General features: G+C 58.7%; 1 protein-coding gene across 5 annotated transcripts; it reads left to right on the top strand.

Moving 5' to 3' along the window:
- Positions 1-226: 226 nt before the first annotated feature.
- FMNL1 (formin like 1) lies at positions 227-25,869 on the top strand. 5 transcript variants are annotated; one of them, XM_082442410.1, is made up of 28 exons: positions 227-770; positions 10,083-10,166; positions 11,749-11,862; positions 12,626-12,699; positions 13,062-13,145; positions 13,479-13,616; positions 13,913-13,930; positions 15,225-15,333; positions 16,297-16,373; positions 16,584-16,677; positions 17,553-17,627; positions 17,943-18,053; positions 19,146-19,295; positions 19,784-19,885; positions 20,065-20,317; positions 20,563-20,862; positions 21,066-21,190; positions 21,869-22,071; positions 22,530-22,764; positions 22,925-22,993; positions 23,546-23,626; positions 23,713-23,842; positions 23,978-24,141; positions 24,396-24,497; positions 24,641-24,736; positions 25,006-25,126; positions 25,284-25,382; positions 25,633-25,750. In XM_082442410.1, exons 1-27 carry the CDS (start codon positions 642-644, stop codon positions 25,373-25,375), a joined length of 3,330 nt encoding a protein of 1,109 aa, XP_082298536.1. In that variant the 5' UTR covers positions 227-641; the 3' UTR covers positions 25,376-25,382; positions 25,633-25,750. The 5 variants fall into 5 exon arrangements, with proteins under 5 accessions (XP_082298536.1, XP_082298538.1, XP_082298539.1 ...); XM_082442412.1 differs by lacking the exon at positions 13,913-13,930 and having other exon boundaries at positions 229-770; XM_082442413.1 differs by lacking the exon at positions 25,284-25,382 and having other exon boundaries at positions 231-770; positions 11,749-11,832; positions 25,633-25,869.
- Positions 25,870-26,069: the final 200 nt, after the last annotated feature.

Genomic DNA, 26,069 nt, shown 5'->3' on the forward strand with positions numbered 1-26,069 from the left:
CCCTTCACCCAGACCCCGTCAGTCCCCCGGCTCCGAGCGAGCGGGAGCCTGCGGTTCTAGGACCCCGAGGCGCGGCCGAGCGCGCCGCCGCCTCTGCCTCGCCTCGGTTGCTCCCGCTGCGGCAGGTGAAGCGGCGCCGGCCGCCCCCTCTGCGGCAGGTGAAGCGGGTCGGTAGCCCCCTCTCCGCCACGCCATGGCTGCGGCCGACCCCCGGCCGGCGCCCGGCGCCCTCCCCCTCCCTCCAGCCCGCCCCCCTGGGGCTGGGTGCGTAGCGGCGGCGGAGGCGAAATGCGGTTTGCGCGCACAGGGAGCGACAGCAGAAGTTAGAAGATCGCCGAGGGGGGAGCCCGTGCCGCAGCTTCCTGCCCCCGGCCCAGCCCTCTGGCCCCGGCGGCCTGCAGCCTGACTTCCTCCCCCGACCCCGCAGCTCGCCGCCCGGCTCCTCGGACGGGGCTGCCCCGATGGGACGCCGCGCCCCGGCCCTTGCGCGCCGCTGAGCCGAGCGCCCGCGTCGCCGAGCCCCCGCCGCCGCCGAGAGCCGCTGCCCTCCTCGCCCCCCAGGCCGGGAGCCTCATCCGCCCTCCCCGGGAAAGCTGGATTTCCGAGGCTGGAGGCGCCTGGCCGACTGGGTGGGGACCACCATGGGCAACGCGGCCGGCAGCGCGGAGCAGCCCGCGAGCCCCGCAGCGCTGTCCCCCAAGCATCCCGCGGCGCCCAAGCAGCCGATGCCTGCGGCCGGAGAGCTGGAGGAGAGGTTTAACCGGGTCCTGGTGAGTGTGGCCGGCTGTGCGCGGGGCGCGGGCGGGGGGCGGCAGGGGCTCGCCACGCGTCCCCGCCCCCGGGGGCTCAGGTACCGCTTGGAGATCTCCGGCGGCTCGGTGGCGGCCCCTCCAGGGGGTGGGAGTGACAGTGGTTTCTTAAAGAGTGACTTAGCACTCTCCCCCCAAAACTTTCTTCTGCAACCATCCAGTCTCCCTCCCCAAGATACCCCCTCCCCCAGCGCTTCTGGGTCTAAAGGTGTAAACAAAAATGTCCTGTGAGGAAGTTGGGATCGCAGAACGCAGGGGGGGGGGGTCCCGGAGCACCCTCTTCCCCACTGCACGCAGGCCCAGCCACAGGGTGCAAGAGCATCTACTTGTGTCTCAGGGTCAAAGACAGAAGGGATTATATTTTAACCTCCTGGGAGCTGCAAACTGAGTAGAGGTGTTTGGTCCTGATCTGCTGGTGCCTGAGCTGCTGGGAGCTGGGTTGTCAGATCATGCAGTTGGGGGTGTCTGTGTTTCTCCCTCACTGCATGTCCGGGAGAGCTTGTCTGTGGGTCCTTATGTTGTGCATCCCCTCACACCCACTGGAGGGATTAAGGTTAAGGATGGGCGGGGGCAGGATGTGTTGGTCACTCTGGCTTGGGGTGGAACAAAAGTCTGGAAGCCCCTCTCCCTCACTGTCACCTGCTCCAGGGGATTGGGGGGCTTGGGGACTAGGCCACCGGGGAGGAAGCCATCAACTGAGCCTGGAGGCAGTTGGGATGGATGTGGTGGGTAGGGGCTCCAGAGCAAAGTCAGGGTTCTCTAAGACCTGGTAGAAGAAGGGAAGGGAAATGGCCACTCATTCTCACTTCCCTCTCCCTATCTCAACCCTGTCCCAGGCTCCTTCTGTAACTAATTGCCTGGTGGCCTGTCTGCTGTCAGCTCCCTTGCCAGACCCTGGGTGACAGGCAAGTAAGGCCGTGCTTTTCCCCAGAGGCACTTCCAAGTCCAAGCAGGCTAGCACTGCAGGTCTGAGGGTGGGGGCCGGAGGGAGACGCAGGCAGCAGAGCCACGCAGGCTGGTGGCCCTGTTGATTCTTCGTCTCCTCCACCTCCTTGACATCATTTCCCCTCCCCTGGCCTGCCGTGAGGCCCTACTTGCCAGATCCCCTGTGTGGCCCCTCCTCCCAGTTCCTGGAAATCTTGTCTGCTGCCCCCTCCCAGGAGAAAGACTGGGAGGGATTTGGAGGAGCTGTAGGGTGGGGTGGGGTCTGATCTGTCCATGTGAAGGCACCTTGCTTGATTCGTTGAGAGGGAGGGACGCTGAGGGACACCTCACATCAGGCTAGTCCCCAAATACCCCACCTCTCCACCTGCTTCCCTTTCCCCAAACCCATGGCTTCACAAAGCTGAGTTGAGCGGAGCAGAAGGGGGAGGGGGAAGAATGAGATAGATGGTTTCTGGAGAGCCTGAGTTGGTGGTGGATCCCTGGACCTTGGCCAGCCTGACTGGGAGGACACCAGTCTGTCTTTCCCCTTAAGTGTGTGTCTATGGATGGGGGGGATGGGCTCTCAGGGTGAGGTCCAGGTCCCAGTCTGTTCTCTGTTACACACACCTAATGGGAGGAGCTGGGTGAATAATTCAGACCACTGGAAAATCCAAAAGTCAAGTGGTGAGGTTCTGATGCCTGTGTAGGACTTGACTGCCATGCTTGCGTTTTTTTTTGGCCTTAGCTCTGATTGGCTGAGTCTGACACTAAATGCCACTGGGAGTTCCCTGAGAACCAGGGCGTGGAGGGTGAAGGCCCAGAGAGGGGTCCGAAGGTGTCCTGGTGGAGAAAGCGGTGGTGGCTAGGTAGAAATCTAGGGCAGCAGCACCCACTGGGGTTCACCGCCCCCCTCCCCAAGGAACCCCAGTGTGTTTACACTTCCCCCTTCTTCCTGGGGATGGATCAGCCTGTCCCATGTCTTGTATGCACAGAAGGCACCCAACCCAAGGTCACATGGCTAAGAACCTCGTTCTGCACTCCTCACTGTGCCCTGGGACTATACCCTTGGCCCCTGCCTGAGGCTGGCGGGGGTGGGAGAGGTGGGGGGGGAATGCAGATTTGGCTAAAACTATAGTCCCAGTGACGGGGATTACAGGGAGTGCCTCCATCTGAGCACTGCCTCCTTGGCCAGAGCTGAGCCCTGTCCTCAGTGAATGTCTAAAGAAGAGGGCTTCCCTGGTGGCACAGTGGTTAATAATCCGCCTGCCAATGCAGGGGACACGGGTTTGAGCCCTGGTCCAGGAAGATCCCACATGCCGTGCAGCTAAGCCCGTTCGCCACAACTACTGAGCCTGCGCTCTAGAGCCCGCGAGCCACAACTACTGAAGCCCGCGCACCTAGAGCCCATGCTCCGCAGCAAGAGAAGCCACCGCAATGAGAAGCCCGCACGCCCCAATGAAAGAGTAGCCCCCGCTCCCTGCAACTAGAGAAAGCCCATGTGCATCAACGAAGACCCAACACAGCCAAATAAATAAATAAATAAATATAAAATCCTTAAAAAAAAAATTAATAAAAGGAGAAGAATCTCAGACTGATGAGTGGTGGGCCTCCCACCCCCAGGGGATCCCGCAGTCTGGAAGGGGGAAGCACAGCCCTTCCCTTGGGATCTAGTCACATGGCCCCAGGGAAGCTCTTCCTTTCACTGAAGCTCAGCCCTTTCATCCCTGGTGGGGAGTAGGATCCTGAAATCTAAAACCACTCCTTGGCTTCTGGCTGTGGAACTCCTCTTGTGGGTTAAGGGTATCCTGACCGAGGCCCACTGCCAGGCAGGAGACGAAGGTGCTGTTTTCCCTTTCCCCCTGGGCAGCCTTTTTCCCATGCAAGAATGGGTGGTGGGAGCTACTTTTCTGAGGAGGCTCTGAGAGAGAGGGGTGCCCTTGCTTAAATGGTGGTGGAGAGGAAGAGCAGGTTGATCCAGGGTTTCCACCTGCTGCCTTAGCAACAGTGGAGGAGTGATGGCTGCCTGCTGCAATGGTGGGAAAACCAGCCCGCCAAGCTCCATGCTCTCGCCTCTCCTACGCCACGCTGAACGCTGGGTGTCTTCCAGCCTCTTCAGGCCTTCCCCTGCAGGGGTCAGGGTTTGGGGTGGCAGGGCACTCTTTCCAGGCCTGCCAGAAGTGCCAGGCTTACGGCCTGGCCTAGGACACCCCTGATGTGTCTGGGCGGGGAGGAGCCTCTAACCTTGGGGCAAAGGGATCAAGGGAAGGCGCTGTGATGTGCTTGAGGCCAAGTGATGCTGCCATTCAAGAGAAGAGAAATTTACCTGATGGGGCCTGGCACCCTGGGGTGCCCTTAGCATGTGCCCAGGGTGGTGGGCACTTGTCCAGGCTGTGTGGGGAGGTCAGGGCAGTTCCCGGCAGGGTGTGGATGCTGGGAGTCCTGCTTTTAGCTGGACTCCTTCCCCGCTGGGGCTGGGACTGGGAGTGAAGGGCAGAGGTGGGTGTCTCCATTCTGTAGGCTGTGACCGAGGCACTGCCTCCTCAGCCAGGCACTCCCTCCTCTGGGGTGGGGCAGATGAAGTTTGGCGCATGGAGCTGTGGATCGCTTAGGCCCTGTGCCTCCCATCTCTGGGGTCTCACATGGAGGATCCCAATGGGGCTGTGGCCCCGTGTCAGAGGCTGGGCTGGGCAGAGGCCGTGGGGTGCCATTCCCAGCAGGCAGCGCTGGCACATGCTGCCCCTGGAAACCCAGGGATGCGGTAGGCATGATTCACAGTGACATCTGGGACCAGTTGGCAAAGAGCTGGGGGAGATGGGCAGGAACAGGTGGGGCTGCTCTTGGGGCCACCTCTAAATTTTTCCTGGGAGCATGGAGCCCTGGAAGGTGGCTCAGCCCTCCCTGCCTCTGAGAAAGGCAGGGGTTACTCACAGGGAAGGCTGAGTAGCTTCCCGGGCTTTGGGGTCATGAAGTTTGGGAGTTGAGTTTTGTCTTTGCCACTTACTACCTGTGTGACCTTGAACAAGTTACCCACCTTCTCCGAGCTTCAGTTTTCCTCCTGTGTAAAAAGATAAAAATGGTATATGCCAGGGAATTCCCTGGTGGTCCAGTGGTTAGGACTCCTCGCTTCCACTGCAGGGGGCGCGGGTTCCATCCCTGGTTGGGGAACTAAGATCCCGCGTGCAGCGCAGTGTGGCCCCCCCCCAAAAAAGGGTATATGCCGGCCTGCTAGGGTTGCTGAAGGGATTAAATAGAGTTGAGGGGATTAAATAGAGTGCTTAGCACAATGCCTGACACAGAACAAGTGCTCAATAAACACTGTCCACTGTGAGGACGGGATGATGTTGAGGCTGACCTGGTCCTCTTCATCTTGGGGCCCTTCGAGGTGAAGGAGCCCAGACCCTGCCTCTTCCCTCCCCCCACCTCCATTTCCAAGACCAACCATGGGTGCCGTCTTTAGCCTTCAGCCATCACAGGCCAGGCTGCCCTCCCTGCCATCACACACGTCAGCCACAGAGGGGCCTAGATGAAAACTGCCTGGTGGCCGGAAACCACGAGAGGGAGGGCCCACCTCTCCTGGAGGGTGGGGCAGAGGTGGCACTAACGGTAGCTGTGTGCACATGGGGAGGGGTGGGGAGGCCTCCACTTCCCTCAGAGAGAGGGTGTGCTGGTGAGGGGGGGTTCCCCAGTGAGTAAGAGCTCAGTGTGGGCAACAACAGGAAACGTAGGGTGCTGGGTGGCAGGAAATGGGGCCGGCTGTTCCTGGTTCCTCAGACAGGCGCAGGGGCCAGGCTGTCTGCAGAAGACCCCTGGGAGGCCAGGACCCATGTTTCTCATTGCTCTGAGTGCTCCTTCTTCCGAGGAAACTGAGTCTTCTTACCAGCTTGCCAGCTAGGTCACCTTGGGCAAGCAGCTTAATGGCTCTGTGCCTCAGTTTACCCTTTGTGAAAAGGGGATTATAATAGTATCTACTTTGTAGGCTTGTTGTTGAGATTTAAATGAGTTAATAGAAGTAAAGCCCTTAGCATGGCACCTAGCGCGGATTGAATGTTTGGGGGAATATTAATTATTGTTGTTGTCGTTATTCTCCTACCAGCCTGGATTATAAGGGCAGTGCCTGCTGCCCTGGCTCCTACCCTGCTTGCCCTTGTTCCTGCCATGGGGACCCTTCAACCCTGATGGGAGAAGCTGTTAGCTTTTTGGGGTTCTTAGCACCCTAGGGCCGGGTTACCCCACACCCTCCTCTAAGCCTGGGATTGCTTATATGAGCCCTAGAAAATCTATATACCAGAATTTTTAAAAGAGGATAACGTTGATTGTTTTTGGAGATGCCCTGAGAGCTCTAAAACCAAGCTTGAGGCCATGTATAGGTGGGCAGGGGAGATGGATGGGGAAGTGGGGCCGGGGGACAGGGCTGGCTTCTGGACCCATCAGGCTGTGGAATGCCTGTGGGGCTGATCTGAGACGGGCTCGTGCCTAAGTTCAAGGGCATCCTGGGGCTTGAAGGGCTGGGCTTCCTAGGGAGACGGTGGGCAGGTGGGTTGGGACATAGTCTCAGCTCAAACTAAAAGTGAAACTGGAGGGTGTGACTGTGTCCAAATGTAGCCGGAGCCCCTTCAGTCTCCAGGGACACCTGCCCACATGTCAGTGTTGGGATGGGGGGCGGCCTGCAAGGGATTGGCCTTGGGTGTGCAGGGCTGGAGGCCCCTCTGACACACAGAGAGGGGGCAGGGAAGGAGGGGAATGACCCCCACCCATTCTAATAGGAGGAGCAGGGAAACAGCTCCTTCTCTTGGCCACACCTTGAGAGGTGAAACCTATCTCCCTCTTCGCAAAGTGTGAAGGGCAGCAGCGGGTGGGAGCTGAAGGCTCAGTTCATTTTTGGCCAAGCCTTGGAGACAGGTCCGCTTCTCCGAATGTTTTCACCAACTTCTGTCCGCCACACAGCCCCCACCTTGGGGTCTTCAGTGGACTCCCCTGACCCCCCCCCCCCCAACCTGTGACATGCCTCTTCATAGTGGTATGTCCCTGAAGAGTATTGTTACATCAAAACACAGCTTCTAACCTAGGGACAGGACAGGAATAAAGACGCAGATGTAGAGAATGGACTTGAGGACACGGGGAGGGGGAAGGGGAAGCTGGGATGAAGTGAGAGAGTGGCATGGACATATATACACTACCAAATGTAAACTAGATACCTAGTGGGAAGCAGCCATATAGCACAGGGAGATCAGCTCGGTGCTTTGTGTCCACCTAGAGGCGTGGGATAGGGAGGGTGGGAGGGAGACGCAAGAGGGAGGAGATATGGGGATATATGCATACGTATGGCTGATTCACTTTGTTATACAGCAGAAGCTAACACACCATTGTAAAGCAATTACACTCCAATAAAGATGTTAAAAAAAACAAACAAACAAACAAAAAAAACCCACACAGCTTCTCACTGAAGTGTTCCCGGGAGCCCCGGTGAGTCTGAGGCAGGAGGGAAGTGTGCCCATTTTATGGAGGAGGAAGTTGAGGCTCAAGGAGACAAAGAAGCAGTCAGGCTAGGTGGGCCCAGAGCCTGGGTCCCCTGAATCCCGCTCGGGTTCCTCCACGTCACAGCCGCCCCCCTCCACCCCTCACAGGAGGCGGGTGTTCCCCCACCCCCCTGCCACGCACACCTGGACTTCCCGGTCCTTCCCTGTCCCATCTGAGGGCCATCAGCCAACCTTCTGCTTGTCTCCCAGTCCCCAGCCCCATGGCGCTCCCTCCTTGCTAAGGGCCCCGTGTCTGGGGGTCTGTCACTGTTTCCAGGATGGCCTCACCCCACTCTGAGTGAGTGGCATTGCTGGTCTCTCTCCTGCTCCCTAGGGTACCCATCTCCTCTGTGGGCACAGCCGAGGAACAGCTGCTAATTAGTGCTCAGCGCTGTCAGAGCTATTTCTGATTTCCGAGCCTAAATTTAGCCCGTCTGGCAGGCTGGCATGGAGGCCCGGGGGCCTGAGGAGGCCCAGGTGGGGAAGGGGCAAAGGGGTGCCTTGCCCTCCACCACTGCTGGGACAGGGGCGCTGGCCCAGCAGAGACCTCCCCCTCTCCAGTAATAACCATGGGCTGAACTGGGGGAGTGGACATGGGCGCTGGTTCTGAGTTGGCTCAGGGCTCAAAGTCAGCCCGGCTCCCCTCTTACTGGATTCATAACCTTGGGCAGGTGACTAAACTAATCTGTGCTTCACCTGTGGGATGGGACTAATAGCAGTGCCAATAATGGTGGTGAGGGTGGAAGGCTGCCATCTGTGAACAGGGCTGGTAAGCCTTCGGGCAAAGCTGGCACCACAGTTGTCAGAGTCATTATGATGATGAGTTGCTGTCTCTAGAAGTGCCACTGGGGCCACTCCTGGAGCCAGCAAGTCCCCAGGGTGGGTGAGGGCCCAGATGGACCCATGTCAGGAAGCGGCGATCTCCTCTAAGGCTCAGCTGCTGAGCCATCCCCCTCACTCCTCCGTGCCCTCCTTCCCCCCCCACCACCTCCTCCCCCATGCTGGCCGCGGGTCCAGTTTCCCTGGCATCGCCTGCCTTCTCTCTCTGCTTCCTCCTCCCCCCTCAGCCTTGACCCCCACCCCCACCTCGGCCCTGCCCCACCCTGGGTCTCTGTGAGGTGGGGATGGATCTGGAGGGACCAGGGAGAAAGAGAGAGAGACAGAGACAGAGACAGAGAATGGCCCCAGGGAAGCCTCCCTGGCCAGGTACGTCCTTCTCTGGGCTCCAGGACCCCTTCCTGGGCAGTCCCTCTCATGGGGCAGGAGCTGTCCTGGCTGTTGGCAGGTTGGTGGGGGGCGTGCAGCAGATGAGACCGCAGGCGGTTTCCTCAATCTGGGCTCACTTTCGCAACGGAGGAGAGGAATGACGTATCGCCATGCCCAGCCGGCCCAGGGGAGAGGGCCTGGTGGATGGGCAGTTTCACCTCTCAAGTGGGGCCCCGGCCGGAAAGCTTGGGCAACCGGGGCAGAGGGTACCAAGCTTCCTGTTGTCTGGGGCCGACCTAAGGCAGTGATTTTCGGGGTGAGGTCTGGCCAGAGCCCCAGAATTAGGCCTAGCACCCGGGAGAGGAAGCTGGCCGAGAAGCCTTGGGTGGGTGTGGCCCCTTCTCTGCTCCAGCTGTGGCCTCCTCTCAGGGCCGTGTGACTGAGGATGTGTAGTCTGAGCCAGCAGAGCTGGTGACAGGGGCCTCTTCTACCCTGGGCTGGGGCTCCCTGGGGCTCCCACATCCCCAGTACAGACTAAGCTCCTTGAGGGCCAGAACTGTCTTTTGGAGCCTGACATATACTAGACCCTCAATAAACCTGGGGTTTACTGAATCGGGGTGAACTGGCGTCATCTGCTGGTTCTTTTAGGGAGACACGCCAAGTCCTGGGGGTCCAGGGAGCTCCTAGTGCTGGTGGCACCTGGTGATTCCATAGCACCAGGTGGGACACTAAGTCTGTCCTGTGGGGAGAAGTTTGGCAGGCACATTGTACCCTTGTCATCTGTGGCTGGGGGAGGAGGACCCAGGCAGAGCAGTGCTGACCTTTCTTAGCTCTTGAGGGGAGTCCCAGCCTGGGCCACCAGCACCACAGACCCAGCGTGCTGGCTGCTCTCCCTGGTTCCTGTAAGTGGGTGACCTTCCCCTGGAATCCCCCTGGGCCCTGCAGCCACCATGCACCTGCTTGGAAACCCCTGCCCATCTGACTTCATCTCCCTCGGTCTGTCCCGAAGTGACCAAGTGGGAGGGGGCTGGAGAGGGACGGGGGCTGCTGGCTGCTGTCCTTGCAGAGGCTTTGTGGTGTTCGTGAGGCACTGGTGCCCTGGGCTGGGACCACATACACGTGTTGTTTGGTGGCATGTGGGAACGGGGCACAGTCCACGCCTGGCCACACTTGGGCCTGGCCAGAGATGGGTCCCTGTTAGCTTCCCATGCAAATGGGAGAAGAGATGATACCCCCTTATCACATGTGGGGAAACGAGCCCAGAGGTGCCTGAGGCCCCAGGAAGTTAGGCTGCGAACCCACGCTCCTGCCTCCATGCCAGTTGTGCCAGGGGGGCGATTTAGGGGTGATAGAGCCCAGGCCCTGGAGTCAGGCAGACTTGGATTCAAATCCCAGTGTCACTTTCTAGCTGTTGGGCCTTCGGAAAGGTGCTCCATCTCTGGGTCTCGGTGTTCTCGTTGGCTAATGCTACTTATTTCCAGGGGTGAGGTGGTGATGGGACTCATATGAATGACAGGCCTACTAGGGAGCTGGCCTCTAGTGGGTTCCCTGAAAATGCCCATGCTCCTCTCCCCCTTGTGTTAGGGCCCCAGACTCAGCATCTTTATCTTGTCGTCTTCCTCCCCAGAACTGCATGAACTTGCCCCCGGACAAGGTCCAGCTGCTGAGCCAGTATGACAACGAGAAGAAGTGGGAGCTCATCTGTGACCAGGTGGGCACAGGCCCCTTCCGTCATCAGGGTGCCCTGCCCTGGCCAGGCTGGGGCTGGCAGGAGAGGCGACACTGCCACGCTGCCACAGGGCCAAGACCCTGCCCAGAGGCCAGCGTAGCATCTGGGGAGGGTGCTGAGGACATATGCAGGACTCTGGAATCCCCCTCTCTTGGGCCTGGGCCTCCCCAGGGACCTTATGAGTCACGAGCAGGGCTGGGTCTGCCCTCTGAAGAGCTGGCAGGGGCTGGTCCAGGGTACTGGCCAGTGCAGCTAGGGCCGTGTCCCCATGCTCCTTGCTGAGCTTCCCGGGGAAGCCTCTGTCCACCCTCCAGCTCTGGGCTGGGGAAGAGAAGGGGCACCCCTAGGGCTGGACATCTTCATTCCACCCCATGGGAGGTGGGGAGGAGGGTCAGGAATTCCTGTCCTCCTTTGACCTTGGATCCAGAGGAGCTGCAGTCAACCAAGCAGTTCCCCAAGTCAGCCAGCTCCCAAGTGGCAGAGCAGGGACTAGAGCCCCCGTCTCCCGGTTCTCAGTGGGGCACGTGGACTTGCCACCTCCGTGGCTCTCTTGGCTGCCCCAGCCCCTTCAGCAGTAGGGCTGCTGTCTGAGGTAGCAGGGAGGACCCCTGCTGTGGCAGGGAGGGGCCTGGCTGCCACAGTGATTCAGAGAGGGAGGGAGGCGGGCCTGTGGCCCTGGAGGCTGGGGGTGGGGAGTTGGGGAGCAGGGAGCCTCTCCTGGGAGCCAGGGCTGGGCCTTCGGCTTCTGCTAATGGACCAGAATGGGATGAGCTGGCAGAGCAGGGGTCTGGGGGGTGAGGGCAGGGCTATGGGGAGAGGGTGGGGAGCTGCCTCCGGAGGCTTTGGGGCTGGGGTAGGGGTCCCTGCCCCTTGGCCTGGCATCTCAGGTTGAGCTCACAGAGGCCTGGGAGAAGTGGGAGGTTGAGGGGGGTGGCTGGGCATATCTGAGGGGTCTGGACTGGGAAGGGTGGGAGCTCCTTTGGGTGGAGGGCCTCTAGTGGGGCCCCTGCCTGTTGTGTGAGTGGCTCCTGGAGCCCTGGATGGGGTGGGGGAGTTAAGGATTGTTTTATTGAGCACAGGTCATGTGCGCGCGCACACATACAGGTGAACGAGAGGACTGGGGCGGAGCCCTGCGGGAGGGGCCCCCAGCCTGCTAGGAGCTGGGCGCTTCATAAGGCCCTTCCAGAGTGTTCTTCCTCCTGGTACTCCCACTTCTGGGCTGGGACGTGGCCCAGGGAGGGCACAGGGCTGGGAGAGTGCCACCCACTGGCCTGCCTGAGTCTCCCCCTCCAGGGTGGGGTGTATAGTAGGACTGACCCCTCCACACTCCACCCAGGCTGTTCTAGGCCTGTGGCCATAGACCAAGGGACGGCCTGGCCGGGGACTGGGGTCTTTTCAAGTGGCAGGCGGAATGTTTGGGTTTATGCCTTTGGTATTCAGGGGGGTCTTAAGGCAGCCTGGGACCTTGGGTCAGAGCTGAGAAAGGGACTCTGGGACAAGGACTGGCCATTTGCCCTGGGGTGGCCCTGGCTGGTCCCTTGTACATCCTACTCCATCTCCGCAGGAGCGGTTTCAAGTCAAGAACCCCCCTGAAGCCTATATCCAGAAGCTGAAGAGCTACCTGGAAATCGGTGGGGTCAGCCGAAAGGTAGCAGCAGATTGGATGTCCAACTTAGGGGTATATGTCTCCCCCTTTTCCTCTGTCCCTTTCCCCCTGCACTTTCCAAGCTCTGGGCAGCTGGAGTAACTGTGTGTATAGACTTTTCCGCAGGCTTGTGTGGGTACATGGACGAGTGTGTGTGGGTATTTACAGGGGACTGAGAGTGCCCTGGACGTGCACTTTCACGGGTTCCTCTGCAGCTCCTATTTGTACTCAGATGTGTACACTTGTGTGTACCTGTGTAGTATGTGTGCTCGTGTGCACACTGTGTGCCCAGGCATGGATGTGCGTGTATGTATTATGTACGTCCTTTTGTGTCCACATATGGATGTATGTGTATCCTTGAGTCTTTGTATAGAGGTGTGTGTGTGTGTACCCCCTGTGTCTGTGTGTGGATATGTGAGTGTCTTATGTCTGTGTACCCACTGTACTTGTGTATGGATATGCATGTGTGTGTGTACCCAGGGTGTTCATGTTTGAATGTGTGTGTACCCTTTGTCCTCATATATGGGTGTGTGTGTGTGTGTGTGCGCGTGCGTTGTATGTCTGTGTCTAGAGACGTGTGTGCCTCTTTCGTGTCTGTGCATGGCCGTGTGGTGTGCACCCTGTGTGTCTGTATAGGGGGGGCGTGTGTGTGGCCTGAGTATGCTTATTCTGCTGGGCAGGTGTGTGGAGGTGGTGGAGACAGCCGAGCATGAAAGGCCAGCTGTCGGGGTGGGCAGGCACTGTGGGCTGAGGCCCCGGGCTCCACCCACCAGACTCCCCTCTTCTTGGCTCCCAGTTTAAGAGGAGAGTTCAGGAGTCCACCCAGGTGCTACGGGAGTTGGAGACCTCCCTGAGGACCAACCACATTGGGTGAGCAAGGGCTCAGATTTCCCTGGGGAGGTCGGGGGAGGGGGAGAGCTCTGCCAGCAGGCAGCCCCTGGGGTCCCCTTGTTATCCCCCCATACCCCCGCAGGCTATGCCTATGGGCCCCCTCCAGGCTGGGTGTCCTCTCTTGCCCACCCTCTGCCTGCCCCTTGAGGCATGGCTGGGCCGTGGGTCCTGCCTGAGGTTTCCACCATCATCCCCTGGCGTCACTGGGTCTTCCGAGGCCAGGGCTGGTGGCTGTCTTCCTGGGAAAGGGCAGCCCAGGGCCCCTTGCTGTGCCCGTTCTGTGCCAACACTGGGCAGGACTTCCTTCCTGGGTGGCACTCAGGGAGCCCTGTGCCCTGCAGGTGGGTGCAGGAGTTCCTCAACGAGGAGAACCGTGGCCTGGATGTGCTGCTCGAGTACCTGGCCTTCGTGCAGTGCTCTGTCACGTAAGCCTGGCCCTGCCCTGGTGCCCCCCCAGAGTCCGTGCCTTCCTGCGCCTCGCCCACTCCTCGGGCCGCTTCCAGGCAACTTAGACTGGGTCCATCCTGGAGCCCTGCAGTTGGCTTGAGCAAGGCCCCTTCCTGATGGCCTGCCTTGGACGGGGAGGGAGGTGGCCTGCGGTGGCCAGCTGGGACCTGCTAGGCCCAGCACAGCGCCAAGAACACAGCCTCCTATCCTGCCCCCAGTCTCTCCTGCAGATCTGTCTCTCCCTGGGTTCCCCCCACCCCCTCTGAAGTGCCCTGCAGTGTTGGCCTCCATCCCCAGTCTAACCCCCACAGGTACTACATGGAGAGCACAGACAACGGGGCCCCGGGCTCCGAGAAGAGCAAGCCGCTGGAGCAGTCGGTGGAAGATCTCAGCAAGGGCCCGCCCTCATCCTTGCTGCCACAGCCCAAGAGCCGCCACCTGACCATCAAGTATGTGGGCCCCCTGAGGGGGTGGCAGGTGGCGGGGTGAATGGAGAATTCACCCCTGGGCGGCTGTACCCAGCCTGCTCCACCAGGGCCCTGGGGGTGGTGGGAGGGGTAGCCTGGCATCGGGGATCAGAGTAAGGGCCTCACCCAGAGCTCGGGAGATTGGTGTGTTAAGAATCCTCTGGGGTGCACCTAGAGGCTGGAATCTCGGTGGGGTCTGAGATAAGGAGTGGGTTTCGGGGTCGGTGGGACCCCTTTTGTATCATCTAACCCCCTGTTTTCTCCCATGCGGACTCCAGATGCCCCCCTTCTCCCCGGTACGTAGCCGCCTAGGGGCAGGTGCATGCCTAGTCAGCTTCCAGGGTGGTGGTGGGGTTGGGTGAGGTGTTCAACTCAGGTGACACCCCTGGATTCAGCTGCTTCGGATACATCAGCCCACCCTAACTTATGACATCTGCTGGGAGGTGGGGAGAGGGAAGGAGATGGCCCTGGAGCCTCATGTGGACCCCAGGTACCTTCCTTCCCACTCTGGGTCTAGGAAGCCAACTTCATCTTAAGCTCCAAACTCTCACAATATATTTCTTTGTTCATTCATTCATTCATTCATTCCACAAACATTTTTTTAGCATTTACTATGTACCAGGCATGGTGGTAGATTCTCAGGTGACAGATTACCCTGCCCTTGGGAGCCTTCCATCTAGTAGGAGACAAGTGTGTGACAGGTTGTCATGGAAATATGACTGGGAACTCTGAGTAGGGAGGTGGCCACTGCCTGGGGCATCAGGAAGGCTTCCCAGAAGAGATGACACTGGAACTGTGTCTTGCAGATGGATACAGGCTTTAGAAGCAGTGGTGGGAACAGGGAAGGGCATTTCAGGCAGAAGGAACAGCACAAGCAAAGACTCAGAGGCACGTTTGAGCAATGACGGGAAAAGGGAGATGTGGTGGGAAGAACGAGGAGTGGGGCCTTCCAGTATTGATTGGCAGTTCTGGGACAATGGAAAAAATCACGTTTCTTTTAGCAAAGAATCAGCAAAACCATTCATAGAGCACTTACTATATGCCAGGCACTGTTCTAAGCTCATTTCATAGTCCCAGCAACCCTATCAGGAAGGTACTGTTATTACAATTCCTATTTTACAAAAGAGGAAACTGAGGCCCAGGGAGATTAAGTAACATGCATGCCTAGTAATCAGTGAGCTGGGATTTGACCCATGGCAGCCTGAATTGTCAAGATGCAAGGTAAACTCACGTGGCTGTGAGCGCCACCTTGTGGAGAGCATTTTCATGGCCATTCACAAGCTTTGGCGGTTTTTTCCCTCTATAAGCTCTCCATCCCCACAATACAGCAACTCTTTTTAATACCAAGTCGCTGTTAGGGGTCTTTGCTTCCCTGACCCCGCCTCTTCACCTCCCCCCGGAAATGCCAGGCCCCAGGCCTAAGAACTGAGGAAGACTTCCAGCCCTCAGCTGGCCTCTTTGGTTGGGTGGACGGGAAGCAGAAGTTTCCAGATGTGCCCCCTCTTACTCCAGTGGCCATCTGAGTGGTGGGGGGAATAGGAAGCTGGGTTTGGGACTCTGACCCCTGCTGCCTCCTCTCCACCTGCCCAGGCTGACCCCGGCCCATAGCAGGAAGGCCCTGAGGAATTCCCGCATCGTCAGCCAGAAGGATGACGTCCACGTCTGCATCATGTGTCTGCGTGCCATCATGAACTACCAGGTTGGTCAGTGGGCCCGGGGCATTGGCACTGACTGTCCTCCCTGGGGGCTGCCTAAGCTGCTGAGGTTCTGGGACCAACTGTGCCCCACCCTGTCCCCATTGGAGAACCCTGGGGATCTGGGCTGTTAGTTCAGGGTCTTGAGGCTGATGAGTCTTGAGGGGAAGCCCAGATTTCTGCACCTTCCTGGTTAGGTCCCCTAGAATACCCTGGACATGGCTGGGGGCCTGGATATGCCTCACGTGGGGACTTAGGCACCCCACTAAGAAAGGCCACACACCAGGGAGAGCAGCCTCTGGCTTATTTCATCTGGAGGGGTGATTGGTGAAGCCGGTCCTCCCTCACTCAGCTGGCCTTAAAGGACTCACTTTGTCCAAGGTACTGAGTCTTGACACTGGCTTTTGAGCAAAGGTATTTATTTATTATTATTTTTAAATTAATTAATTAATTAATTTTTGGCTGCGTTGGGTCTTTGTTGCTGTGTGCGGGCTTTCTCTAGTTGTGGCGAGCGGGGCTACTCTTCGTTGCAGTGCGTGGGCTTCTCACTGCAGTGGCTTCTTTTGTTGCGGAGCACGGGTTCTAGGTGTGCGGGCTTCAGTAGTTGTGGCTCGTGGGCTCTAGAGCTCAGGCTCAGTAGTTGTGGCGCACGGGCTTAGTTGCTCCGCGGCATGTGGGATCTTCCCGGACCAAGGATCACACCCATGTCCCCTGCATTGGCAGGCGGATTCTTAACCACTGCGCCACCAGGGAAGTCCCAGACAAAGGTATTTAAAAAGAGGGACCAGGCTTTGGCTGCCACCCAAGAGGTCGTGGTTGGATATAAAGAACTTCCTGGGAATTCCCTGGTGGTCCAGTGGTTAGGACTCCACGCTCTCACTGCCGGGGCCCTAGGTTCGCGCAGCCAAAAAAAAAAAAAGAACCCTGGGGGGTCTGCCTGGAGGAGCTGACCTCTCCTTTCTCCCCAGTCTGGCTTCAGCCTCGTCATGAACCACCCAGCCTGTGTCAATGAGATTGCTCTGAGCCTCAACAACAAGAACCCTAGGTGAGGTCCAGGCCCCTAAACTTTCTCCATGTCTAGATTCTCCTCCTACTTCACCCCTTGCCTACTCTGTCCCCTCAGTTCTCAGGACCACTGCCCAGGCTCATTCCCACCCCATCAGCTCCCCTGTCCTCCCCCCTAGCCAGGCCCACATCCACCTTTGCTGCGGGGCCTGCCTGTTCGCAAGGGACAGCCTGCCCCTTCTCTCCCCAGAACCAAGGCTCTGGTGCTGGAGCTGCTGGCGGCTGTGTGCCTGGTTCGGGGAGGACACGATATCATCCTCTCCGCCTTTGACAACTTCAAGGAGGTAATGGAGCCCCCACCCAAACATGTACTTGCCCTCTAGTGTTGCTTGGAGCCCTGTTGCTGGCAATTGTGGCTTCTGCTGGGGGCAGCTAGGGACGCTGGGTGGGTATTTGGGGACTTTCCTCATCTGAAGGGAAGGTACAGGGTCACGCAGGGGCACTGCCTGGGGCGACAGGGACAACTATGGGGATCTGCTGAACCTCTGCCTAAACTGGCCTTGATCCATACATCTCGGAGTTGCTGACTCTGTTTAACAGGCTCGCAAGAAGTAACTGCATGAGAATATGATGCATAAGGCAGCATAGGATCAATGCATTCCTTTAATGAATATTTATCAAGGGCCTACTATGTGTCAGGCACAGAGTGGGCACTTGGGATACATTAGTGAACAAAAGAAACAAAGAAGGCAGGGGAAGACAGATAGTCAGCGACATAATAAATAAGCAAATTACATAGTCTATGAAGAAATCGTAAATGCTTTGGGGAAAAAAGTCAGGGAAGCTGTCAGGGGAGGGGGAACTGGTTGCCGGGTGGTTAGGAAGCCTCATTGAGAAGGTAAGATTTGAGCAAAGTTGTGAGGGAAGTGAGGGATTGGTGTGGTGGCTGTCTTGAGTAAGAGCACATCAGGCAGGTGGAACAGCAGGTGCAAAGGCCCTGAGGTAGGAATGTGCCAGGACGCCAGTGTGGCCAGAATGGGTCAGTGTTGGGGAGGGCTGTGAGAGATCAAGAGGGAATAGAGGTTTTGAGCAGAAGAGTGACGTGGCCTGACTTAGATTTAACTTGAGAGGCGCTCACAGAGGCATAAAGGGGGCAGCTGGAAGATAGCTGAGGAGGTGTGTCACTGGGACCTCAGTGACAGCCATTCCTCCTACCCAGGTATGTGGGGAGCAGCACCGCTTTGAAAAGCTGATGGAATATTTCCGGAATGAGGACAGCAACATTGACTTCATGGTGAGCTCAGGAGCCCAGCCTGGGCCAGGTCACCCTCGGGTGCCAGGAGCAGTCAGGAGCCTGGGTATCTGGGATCTGGGCTCAGCTCCTGCAGATATGAGGACTGAGTGGTTGGTGAGGGAGGGGCGGATGTCAGTGAAGGGGAGGTTGGGAGGAGGGGACGTGGGAGAAATATGGGTGGGACAAAGCTGGATTAGTGAGGTGAGAAATGTGGCAAGGGTGGGGGACTTGGGGTTAAATGGGGGGGGGTGGTGGAAGTCACTGAGAACCCCCCACCAAGAGGATCATAGACCTGCTCACTGCCCCGCCTCCCAGGTGGCCTGCATGCAATTCATCAACATTGTGGTACATTCAGTGGAGAACATGAACTTCCGCGTCTTCCTGCAATATGAGTTCACCCACCTGGGCCTGGACCTGTACTTGGAGGTGAGCCCTGTACTCCCCCCAGACTTAACCACTTGCCTGCTGCAGAGTATGGCTCAGTGGTTAGCACAGGTGCCGGGGTCAGGCAGACCTGGGTTCAAATCCTGACTCTGTCACTTCCTAGCTCATGTGACCTTAGATAGGTCTCGTCTCTCTAAGCCTCACTTTTCCCATCTGTAAGATAGGAGAATCATAGAAATAATAAAGACTGTAAATGTATAGAGTGGTGCCTGCCGCAAAATAGGCACTCAGACCACAGAGCTGTTGTTTCAGGTGCTAGAACAGGCTCTAGGTGGCCCTCGGTCTGGCTCTGGGAGCACCGGACTCAGATAGGCACACAGTGGGGAGCACAGAGATACTGGGCAAAAGCAGGAGCTGGCTCATGCTGTATGGGTCTGGGTCATGGGGGAGTTCCTTGCTCTGGGGAAGATGGGCAGAGGGGCTTGTACTTTGTCGCTCAGCCTGAGCAGAGAAGTTGTAGCTTTCTTCTGATTTCTTTGTGAGGTGTCCCAGAGAAGCAGGGCCTTTGGGATTGGATTTTTGAAAACCAGGATCAACAAAAGGTGAAAAGCAGGCTAGAGTGATATGTCCATTCAATGGAATATTATTCAGCCACGAAAAGGAGCAAAGTAGTGATACATGGTAGAACGTGGATGGGCCTTGAAAACATTATGCTATTATGCTCAGTGAAAGAAGCCAGACACAAAGCCCATATATTGTATGATTCCTTTATACGAAATGTCCGGAATAGGTAAGTCCATAGAGACAGTAAGATTGGTGGTTGCCAGGGGCTGGGAGAGGAGAGGATGGGGAGTGACTGCTAACAGGTAAAGGGTTTCTTTTTGGGGTGATGAAAATGTTCTGAAATTAGATAGTGGTGCTGGTTTGCACAACCTTGTGAATATACTAAAAATTACTGAATTGTACGCTTTAAAATAGTGAATTTTATGGTATATGAATTATATCTCAATAAAAAATAAAGAAACAAAAGTGGGCTAGGGCTCAGGCCCCTTTGTCTGGGCTCTGGTGGTAATGGGGGGTACTGGAAAGATCCCTCACACCAGGCCTCAACCTGAACCTTCCATCTGGGGACAGAGGCTTCGGCTCACAGAGAGTGACAAGCTGCAGGTGCAGATTCAGGCCTACTTGGACAATGTTTTTGATGTGGGTGTGCTGCTGGAGGACACTGAGACTAAGAATGCTGTGCTGGAGCACGTGGAGGAGCTGCAGGAGCAGGTGGCCCTGGTGAGAGCTGCTCCTGAACTTGGCCCAGCACAGAGTAGGCCCACAGAGCCCCACACGATATCAGGCACTGGTTCTAGGTGTGAGCTGGGGACCCCTGAGTTTGACCTGAATCCTTTGGGTGCCTTTCTCAGTGAATGAATGTTCATTCATTGGAAGGAAGGCAGGTCTCCTCCTCTCCAGGTGCTCGGACCCCAGGCCCTGGTTTGGGTGGAATTGGGTGCCTGGGGCCCCTGACAGCTCAGTCTCCTCTCCAGCTCCCTCCCTCATCAGTGGTGCCTTGGTTTCCCCTCCTGAGAGCACTTCAGTGCTCTCAGTACCTCACCTACTTGGGTTCAAGTGCCAGGCTCGGCTGACCCGCGGCACCCCAGGGCTAAGCACATCCGGAAGCCTCCCCTAGCCCTCCAGGCAGGCATGCCTGGTGCCGCCCCCTCGGTGCCCATGCTAATGCCCAGCTGCGGGTGGGAGCTCACCATGTGCTGGTGCCACAGCTGACAGAGCGGCTTCGGGACGCGGAGAACGAATCTATGGCCAAGATCGCAGAACTGGAAAAGCAGCTAAGCCAGGCCCGAAAGGAGTTGGAGACCCTGCGGGTGAGGTTGGGGGGACTGGGGGTTGGGGGGTGGGTGGGCCGGGCCAGGGGGGGAACGGACTCCCAAGAACAGACCATTTGGGGCTTCTAGGCTTGACACCTCCCTCCACCCCGGCAAGAAAATGGGGGCTCTGTGCCAGGCTTGCCGGTGGTTACTAACCCCCCACCGGGGGCTCGCAGGAGCGCTTCAGCGAATCGACCCCCATGGGCACCTCCAGACGTCCCTCTGAGCCTGAGAAAGTGCCTGCCCCTGCCCCGGCGCAGCCCTCAGCGCTAGAGCTGAAAGTGGAGGAGCTGGAGGAGAAGGGGTTGATCCGTATCCTGAGGGGACCCGGGGATGCCGTCTCCATCGAGATCCTCCCGGTCGCTGTGGCAACTCCGAGCGGCAGTGATGCCCCGACTCCGGGGGTGCCCACCGGCTCCCCCAGCCCAGGTGTGCAGGGGCTTCAAGCCTGGTGGGGTAGGAATGGCGGAACCGGGACCTGCGTGAGGGAGCCGGGGGACATCTCAGGCGGGGAGAGGTAGGTTTGGGTTGTGGGCGTGGCTCAGGCAGGTGCGGGTGGGTCGAAACGAGCCCAGTGCGCATGCGTAGGGCGGGGAGGCGGAGACACAACCCCTCAACCTAAGAAGTTGACACGCCCTTCTCCCCGCCCCCTCCCCGGTTCTCGCTGGGCTCAGAATTCCCACCTGCAGCAGAGCCGGTTACCGGAGCAGCAGCCCCACCGCCGCCGCTTCCGCCCCCACTACCTGGTCTCCCCTCCCAGCAGGAAGCCACGCCCCTGGCGCCCCCACTGGCCCCGCCCCTCCCAGGCAGTCCGGTGCCCCCGCCCCCGCCGCCGCTGCCGGGAGACCAGTCGACCCCACCCCCGCCGCCACCGCTGCCTCCCGGCGCTGACGGGCCGGTGCCTCCACCGCCCCCACCGCCTCCGGGAGGTCCCTCTGCTGCTCTTGGAGGGCCTAGCTCAGAGATGGGCCCGGGTGAGTAGACTGCCCAGGGCAGGGGGACGAGGCGGAGGTGCGGTGGGGGGGGTACTCTGGCTTCAGTATCCTCCAGGACCCTCTGTCTGTGGGCCTCCTACTGCCTCCAGTCTGCTCTGTCTGTCCTCACTGGGCCTGGGCCCAGGTTCCTTCCAGCCATGGCACCTACTACTGCCCCAGTGACCACTCCCTCTCTGTCCCAGGAATGAAGGCCAAGAAACCCATCCAGACCAAGTTCAGAATGCCGCTCTTAAACTGGGTGGCCCTGAAACCCAACCAGATCACAGGCACTGTCTTCACTGAGCTCAATGATGAGAAGGTGCTGCAGGTGAGTGGTCCTGCCTTGCTGCCAGTGTGGGCACCAGAGGAGGGGGGGGACCTGCCTGGATCATGCTGGGCACTGGGGGTGGTCACCTCCTCTACCCCATTTTATGGAGGAGGACACGGAGGCCCAAGAATGGGGGTTAAGCCAAACTGGACTAGTGCATCTCGTAGGCAGTGTGTCCTGACTCCCTTGGAGGCGTTCCCTCCATCCCTGCAGAGGAGCTCATCCCTCCCCTAAGTCTGGCCTCTCTCCTCCTTTCAGGCCCCTCTCCCACCACCTTCCCACAGACAACCAGGGCCTCAGCCCTTCTAATTACATTTTCAGTTTTCCAAAAGGGTTGTGTTCTGTTGCCTCCAGGCCATTGCTCATGCTGTTCCTCTGCCTGGAATGCCCTTCCCTTTCCTCTTTTTAACTCTGGCCAATTTGGCTCTTCCTTCAGCTGAAGCGGCTTGGAGTCTGGGTCCCCTGGATGGGGTGCTGTTCCTGCTCCTCCTTAGTGCTCCATGTGCTTCCCCTGTATCCCCCATCAAGGTGCATGGTCAGGCTGGGTACTGGTTTGTTTCTCTGCTGGTGGCCTGGTCAGGGCTGGATAGGTGGCTCTGGCACCAAGCACAGTGCTCAGCCAGGAACGCACCAGACCCCGGCCCCGCCCAGCCCCGCCTCCTCTCTCTGCACCCTTAGGAGCTGGACATGAGTGACTTTGAGGAGCAGTTCAAGACTAAGTCCCAAGGTCCCAATCTAGACCTTAGTGCTCTCAAGAGTAAGGCAGCCCAGAAGGCCCCCAGCAAAGCCACACTCATCGAGGCCAACCGGGCCAAGAACCTGGCCATCACCCTGCGCAAGGGCAACCTGGGGGCGGACCGCATCTGCCAGGCCATCGAGACGTGAGTACCTCTGCCCCAGGCTTATAGGCAGCGCAGCCCCTCTGCTAGGCCGGGGTTGTTAGGCAGATAGTAAAAGAGCCCCAACTATGGAACGGAGTCCATCAAGTTTCATACCAATGCTGGTCGGAGAGTAGGGCAGGGGACTGTGTTCCCATTTTCAGGTTAAGAAAACTGAGGTCATACTGTGAGTCCATGCCCGGATGGAGATGTTCCTTTTGCCTTCTTGCTTCCTTGCACTCAGGCCCAGGCATTTACAGCTTGGACATCCGCCACTGATGTATGATTGGGACTCCGGGCTTCCTAGCTCCCAGCTTCCCTTGACTGTTATCTCTTATTCCCTGAAGCTGTTGGCAATAGCAAATAGTTAAGTTCATTTATTCAATCAAGTAATGGGGTAGGAGTGGTCCTGCTCTCAAGAACTGGTGAGTGTGGAGTGATACCGGCCCCTCCCTTCACAGGTACGACCTACAGACCCTTGGCCTGGACTTCCTGGAGTTGCTGACCCGCTTCCTGCCCACAGAGTATGAACATAGCCTCATCGCCCGTTTCGAGCGGGAGCAGCGACCCATAGAGGAGCTGTCAGAGGAGGACCGTTTCATGCTGCGCTTCAGCCGCATCCCCCGCCTGCCCGAGCGCGTGAACACGCTCACCTTCCTGGGCAACTTCCCAGACACTGTCCAGCTGCTCATGCCGGTGTGCGCGGGCTGGCAGGGCGATGCGGCCTGGGCTGGGATTGGGGAGGAGGCAGCTTGCAGCCTGGTCTCCAAGAGGGCATCTGGGAGTACTTGAGCCTCCTATGGGCTTCCCCCAACTCCCACCCCAACTTACCATGCCTCCCCCATCCCACCCCCAGCAACTGAACGCCATCATTGCAGCCTCAATGTCCATCAAGTCCTCGGACAAACTCCGCCAGATCCTGGAGGTGAGAGCCTAGGGCAAGGGTCTAGGAGGCGGGGCCCACCCATGATGCCTTGCCTGTTCTGGGTTGTGTGAGAGGGAGACCCAGGCCCTGCCCTGAGTCCCTGGGATGCAACAACGATAAGGTTCCCACTTCTGACATCCAGGCTCAGGAGGGCAAAGCTAAGGTGGGGTTGGGGGACATGTTACAACAGCGCACCTCACACCCTGCCTGAGGGTTTGTTAGCAGAGCATCGTGTTGTCAGGGAACCAATAGACATGGCTGTGAGGGAGACGGTGACCCCACAGCCTTGGAGGAGGTGTTGGCAGCACAGCTTTGGGTAAGGATAGCAGGTGACAAAATTGGGTGTGCCATGGTGTTGGCTGTGCACATGTGTCAGACACGCATGTACACGCGTCATGGACCTGAGGCATCCACTCAGGAGTTCGGTGGGCGCTTAGTGCAGGGCTTGCTCTTTACCACCTTTTCTTCTTGTGCAATTTATACTTTAGGGGGTTTCCTCAGCCCCAACACCTGGCTGAGCTCCCCCCGCCACCCCCACCCCGCCTCTTGCAGATCGTCCTGGCTTTCGGCAACTACATGAACAGCAGCAAGCGTGGAGCAGCCTATGGCTTCCGGCTCCAGAGTCTGGATGCGGTGAGGGGGGGGCAAGGAGAGGTGCCCTGGCCCGGGGGCTGGGGGATGGCTGGTGGCCTGGGGCTTACAGCAGGTCCTCATTGCAGCTGCTGGAGATGAAGTCGACTGACCGCAAGCAGACGCTGCTGCACTACCTGGTGAAGGTCATTGCTGAGAAGTACCCACAGCTCACAGGTTTCCACAGCGACCTGCATTTTCTGGACAAGGCAGGCACAGGTATCGGTGGGGGGAGGGGCTCAGCCCTGGGGACGGATACAGGTTGGGAGAAAGCAACAGGACCACAGGAGGTAACTGGACGGGAATGCTGCCTCTCTGCTTCCCTGCTTCTCTACTGCCCCACCTCCCACTCAGTGTCCCTGGACAGCGTGCTGGCCGACGTACGCTCCCTGCAGCGAGGCCTGGAGTTGACCCAGCGGGAGTTTGTGCGACAGGATGACTGCGCAGTGCTCAAGGAGTTCCTGAGGGCCAACTCGCCCATCATGGATAAGCTGCTGGCAGACAGCAAGACGGCTCAGGTGGGCTGGGGCTGACCCGGCCCGGGAGGTGGGGAAGCTGGGTTGGGGGGTGAAGGACTACCTAGGTGGGGTTGTGTAGCCAAGGCCTGGAGCGCTGTGACCACAGCAGGGACGCCTTGGGGGGATGGGGCAGGAGGGAGCAGCCATCTGCCTGGAGGAGGAGAGATGAAGTGGCCAGTGTCTTAAGGGGGTACAGAACAGTGGTCAGGCTCTGAGGGGTCTGTGCTGGTGGGGCTGACAGGCTGTGCCCGCAGGAAGCCTACGAGTCTGTGGTGGAGTACTTTGGAGAGAACCCCAAGACCACGTCCCCCTCCATGTTCTTTTCCCTCTTCAGTCGCTTCATCAAAGCCTATAAGGTATGTGTGTTTGGTGGGCAGGCTGGGACCCCTGCAGGGCATTGCAGCCTCCACATGGGCAGTGGGAGCGGTAGGGGTTATTTCTGCTGGGGGTGGAATGGGGAGGGAGGACTCCCCTTACCGGACCTGCCTTGGCCCCTCAGAAAGCCGAGCAGGAGGTGGAACAGTGGAAGAAAGCAGCAGCTGCCCAGGAGGCAGGCACCGACACCCCGGGGAAAGGGGAGCCCCCAGCACCCACGGTAGGCAGCTGCCCCTGAACTTGGAACTAGGATCCAATGATGCTTGGTATCCTCACCCCAAAGATCTGGCCCTCCTGCACACCCTTATTTTTATGGACTGACCCTGCCCAAGGCCAGGATGCTCCAGTAGCCTGGGGTGGAAATGGGTTCCTTTTCCTCAAGCCAGCTCCTCTTACCGTGGGGGACCAGGCAGATGGTCTAGGGTTTAGTGGCACAGGGGGGAAGGGGATCCTGGAGTTGGAGCTATATACCCTCGCCCTCCCCCCCAGTCCCCACCCAAGATCCGGCGGCAACAGATGGACCTCATCTCTGAGCTGAAACGGAAGCAGCAGAAGGAGCCACTCATCTATGAGAGTGACCGTGATGGGGCCATTGAAGATATCATCACAGGTGAGGACTTGGTGGGGCCTGTCCCGTCCTTGGTCTGTCCTATGCTGTCCTCCATCCACCGCCCAACCCTGGGGGTCTGGCTGCCTCACTGCCTCTTTGCTACTTCTGTCTTTTTTTCCTTTTCCCTTTCTCTCCCCTCCTCCCTTCCAACCCTCAGTGCTCAAGACGGTGCCCTTCACTGCTCGCACCGGCAAGAGGACGTCCAGGCTCCTCTGTGAGGCCAGCCTGGGAGAGGAGATCCCCCTCTAGCCCCCAGGTACCCAGCGGCCTGGCCTCTGATCCCAGTGGCTGCCCACAGCCCTGGGGGCCCTTGGGGGGACTGAGTCATGCTGCCCTCCCCTGGACCTTGCATGGCTGGGCTGTGTTGGAGGGAGGTCTGATAAACAGGCTCCCACCCACGTGAACACAACCTGTGTCCCTAGAGGGGTGAGACCTGTGCCCTGGAGTGGTGTCCCAACCCTGGGCAGACTCCTGAAAAGGTAAATGTCTCTCCTCTCCGCCTCCAGATCTGCGGAACCAGCCCTACATCCGCGCAGACACAGGCCGTCGCAGTGCTCGTCGGCGCCCCCCCGGACCCCCCCTTCAGCTCACCTCCGACCTCTCGCTGTAGCCACTATTTCTGCAGATGGACTGGGAGGCTGGGAGGGGGGGCAGGGAGGGTGGCAAGCCAGGACTCAAGGAAGGTGGTCCTCAGCTCGGCTGGGCCGGGCAGTCTCCTCCGCCGAGGTCCCCGACCATGCGCCCACCTCAGATAGGTGGGTGCACCCTCATCTGGCCACTGGGGGCAACATCTCTGGCCCCTCCCCCCAAATGCTGCTTGCAGCACCCCTCTTCCCCCAATAGCCATACTTAGCCTCAGCCGGAGCCTGGCCTGTAACTTATAAAGTGCAACCTCGCGCCCCCTCCACCCCCCACCCCGCCCCAACTCCGGGCACTCCCCGTG

Source organism: Balaenoptera physalus (assembly GCF_965194825.1).
Source record: "Balaenoptera physalus genome assembly, chromosome: 20".
Classification (NCBI taxonomy): Eukaryota; Metazoa; Chordata; class Mammalia; order Artiodactyla; family Balaenopteridae; genus Balaenoptera; species Balaenoptera physalus.

Coding starts and splice junctions, on each gene's coding strand:
- FMNL1 (XM_082442409.1), top strand. CDS start 642: ATGGGCAACGCGGCCGGCAGCGCGGAGCAGCCCGCGAGCCCCGCAGCG. Junction 13,146..13,478: donor TTCGTGCAGTGCTCTGTCAC/GTAAGCCTGGCC, acceptor TAACCCCCACAG/GTACTACATGGAGAGCACAG. Junction 15,334..16,296: donor GTGCCATCATGAACTACCAG/GTTGGTCAGTGG, acceptor CTTTCTCCCCAG/TCTGGCTTCAGCCTCGTCAT.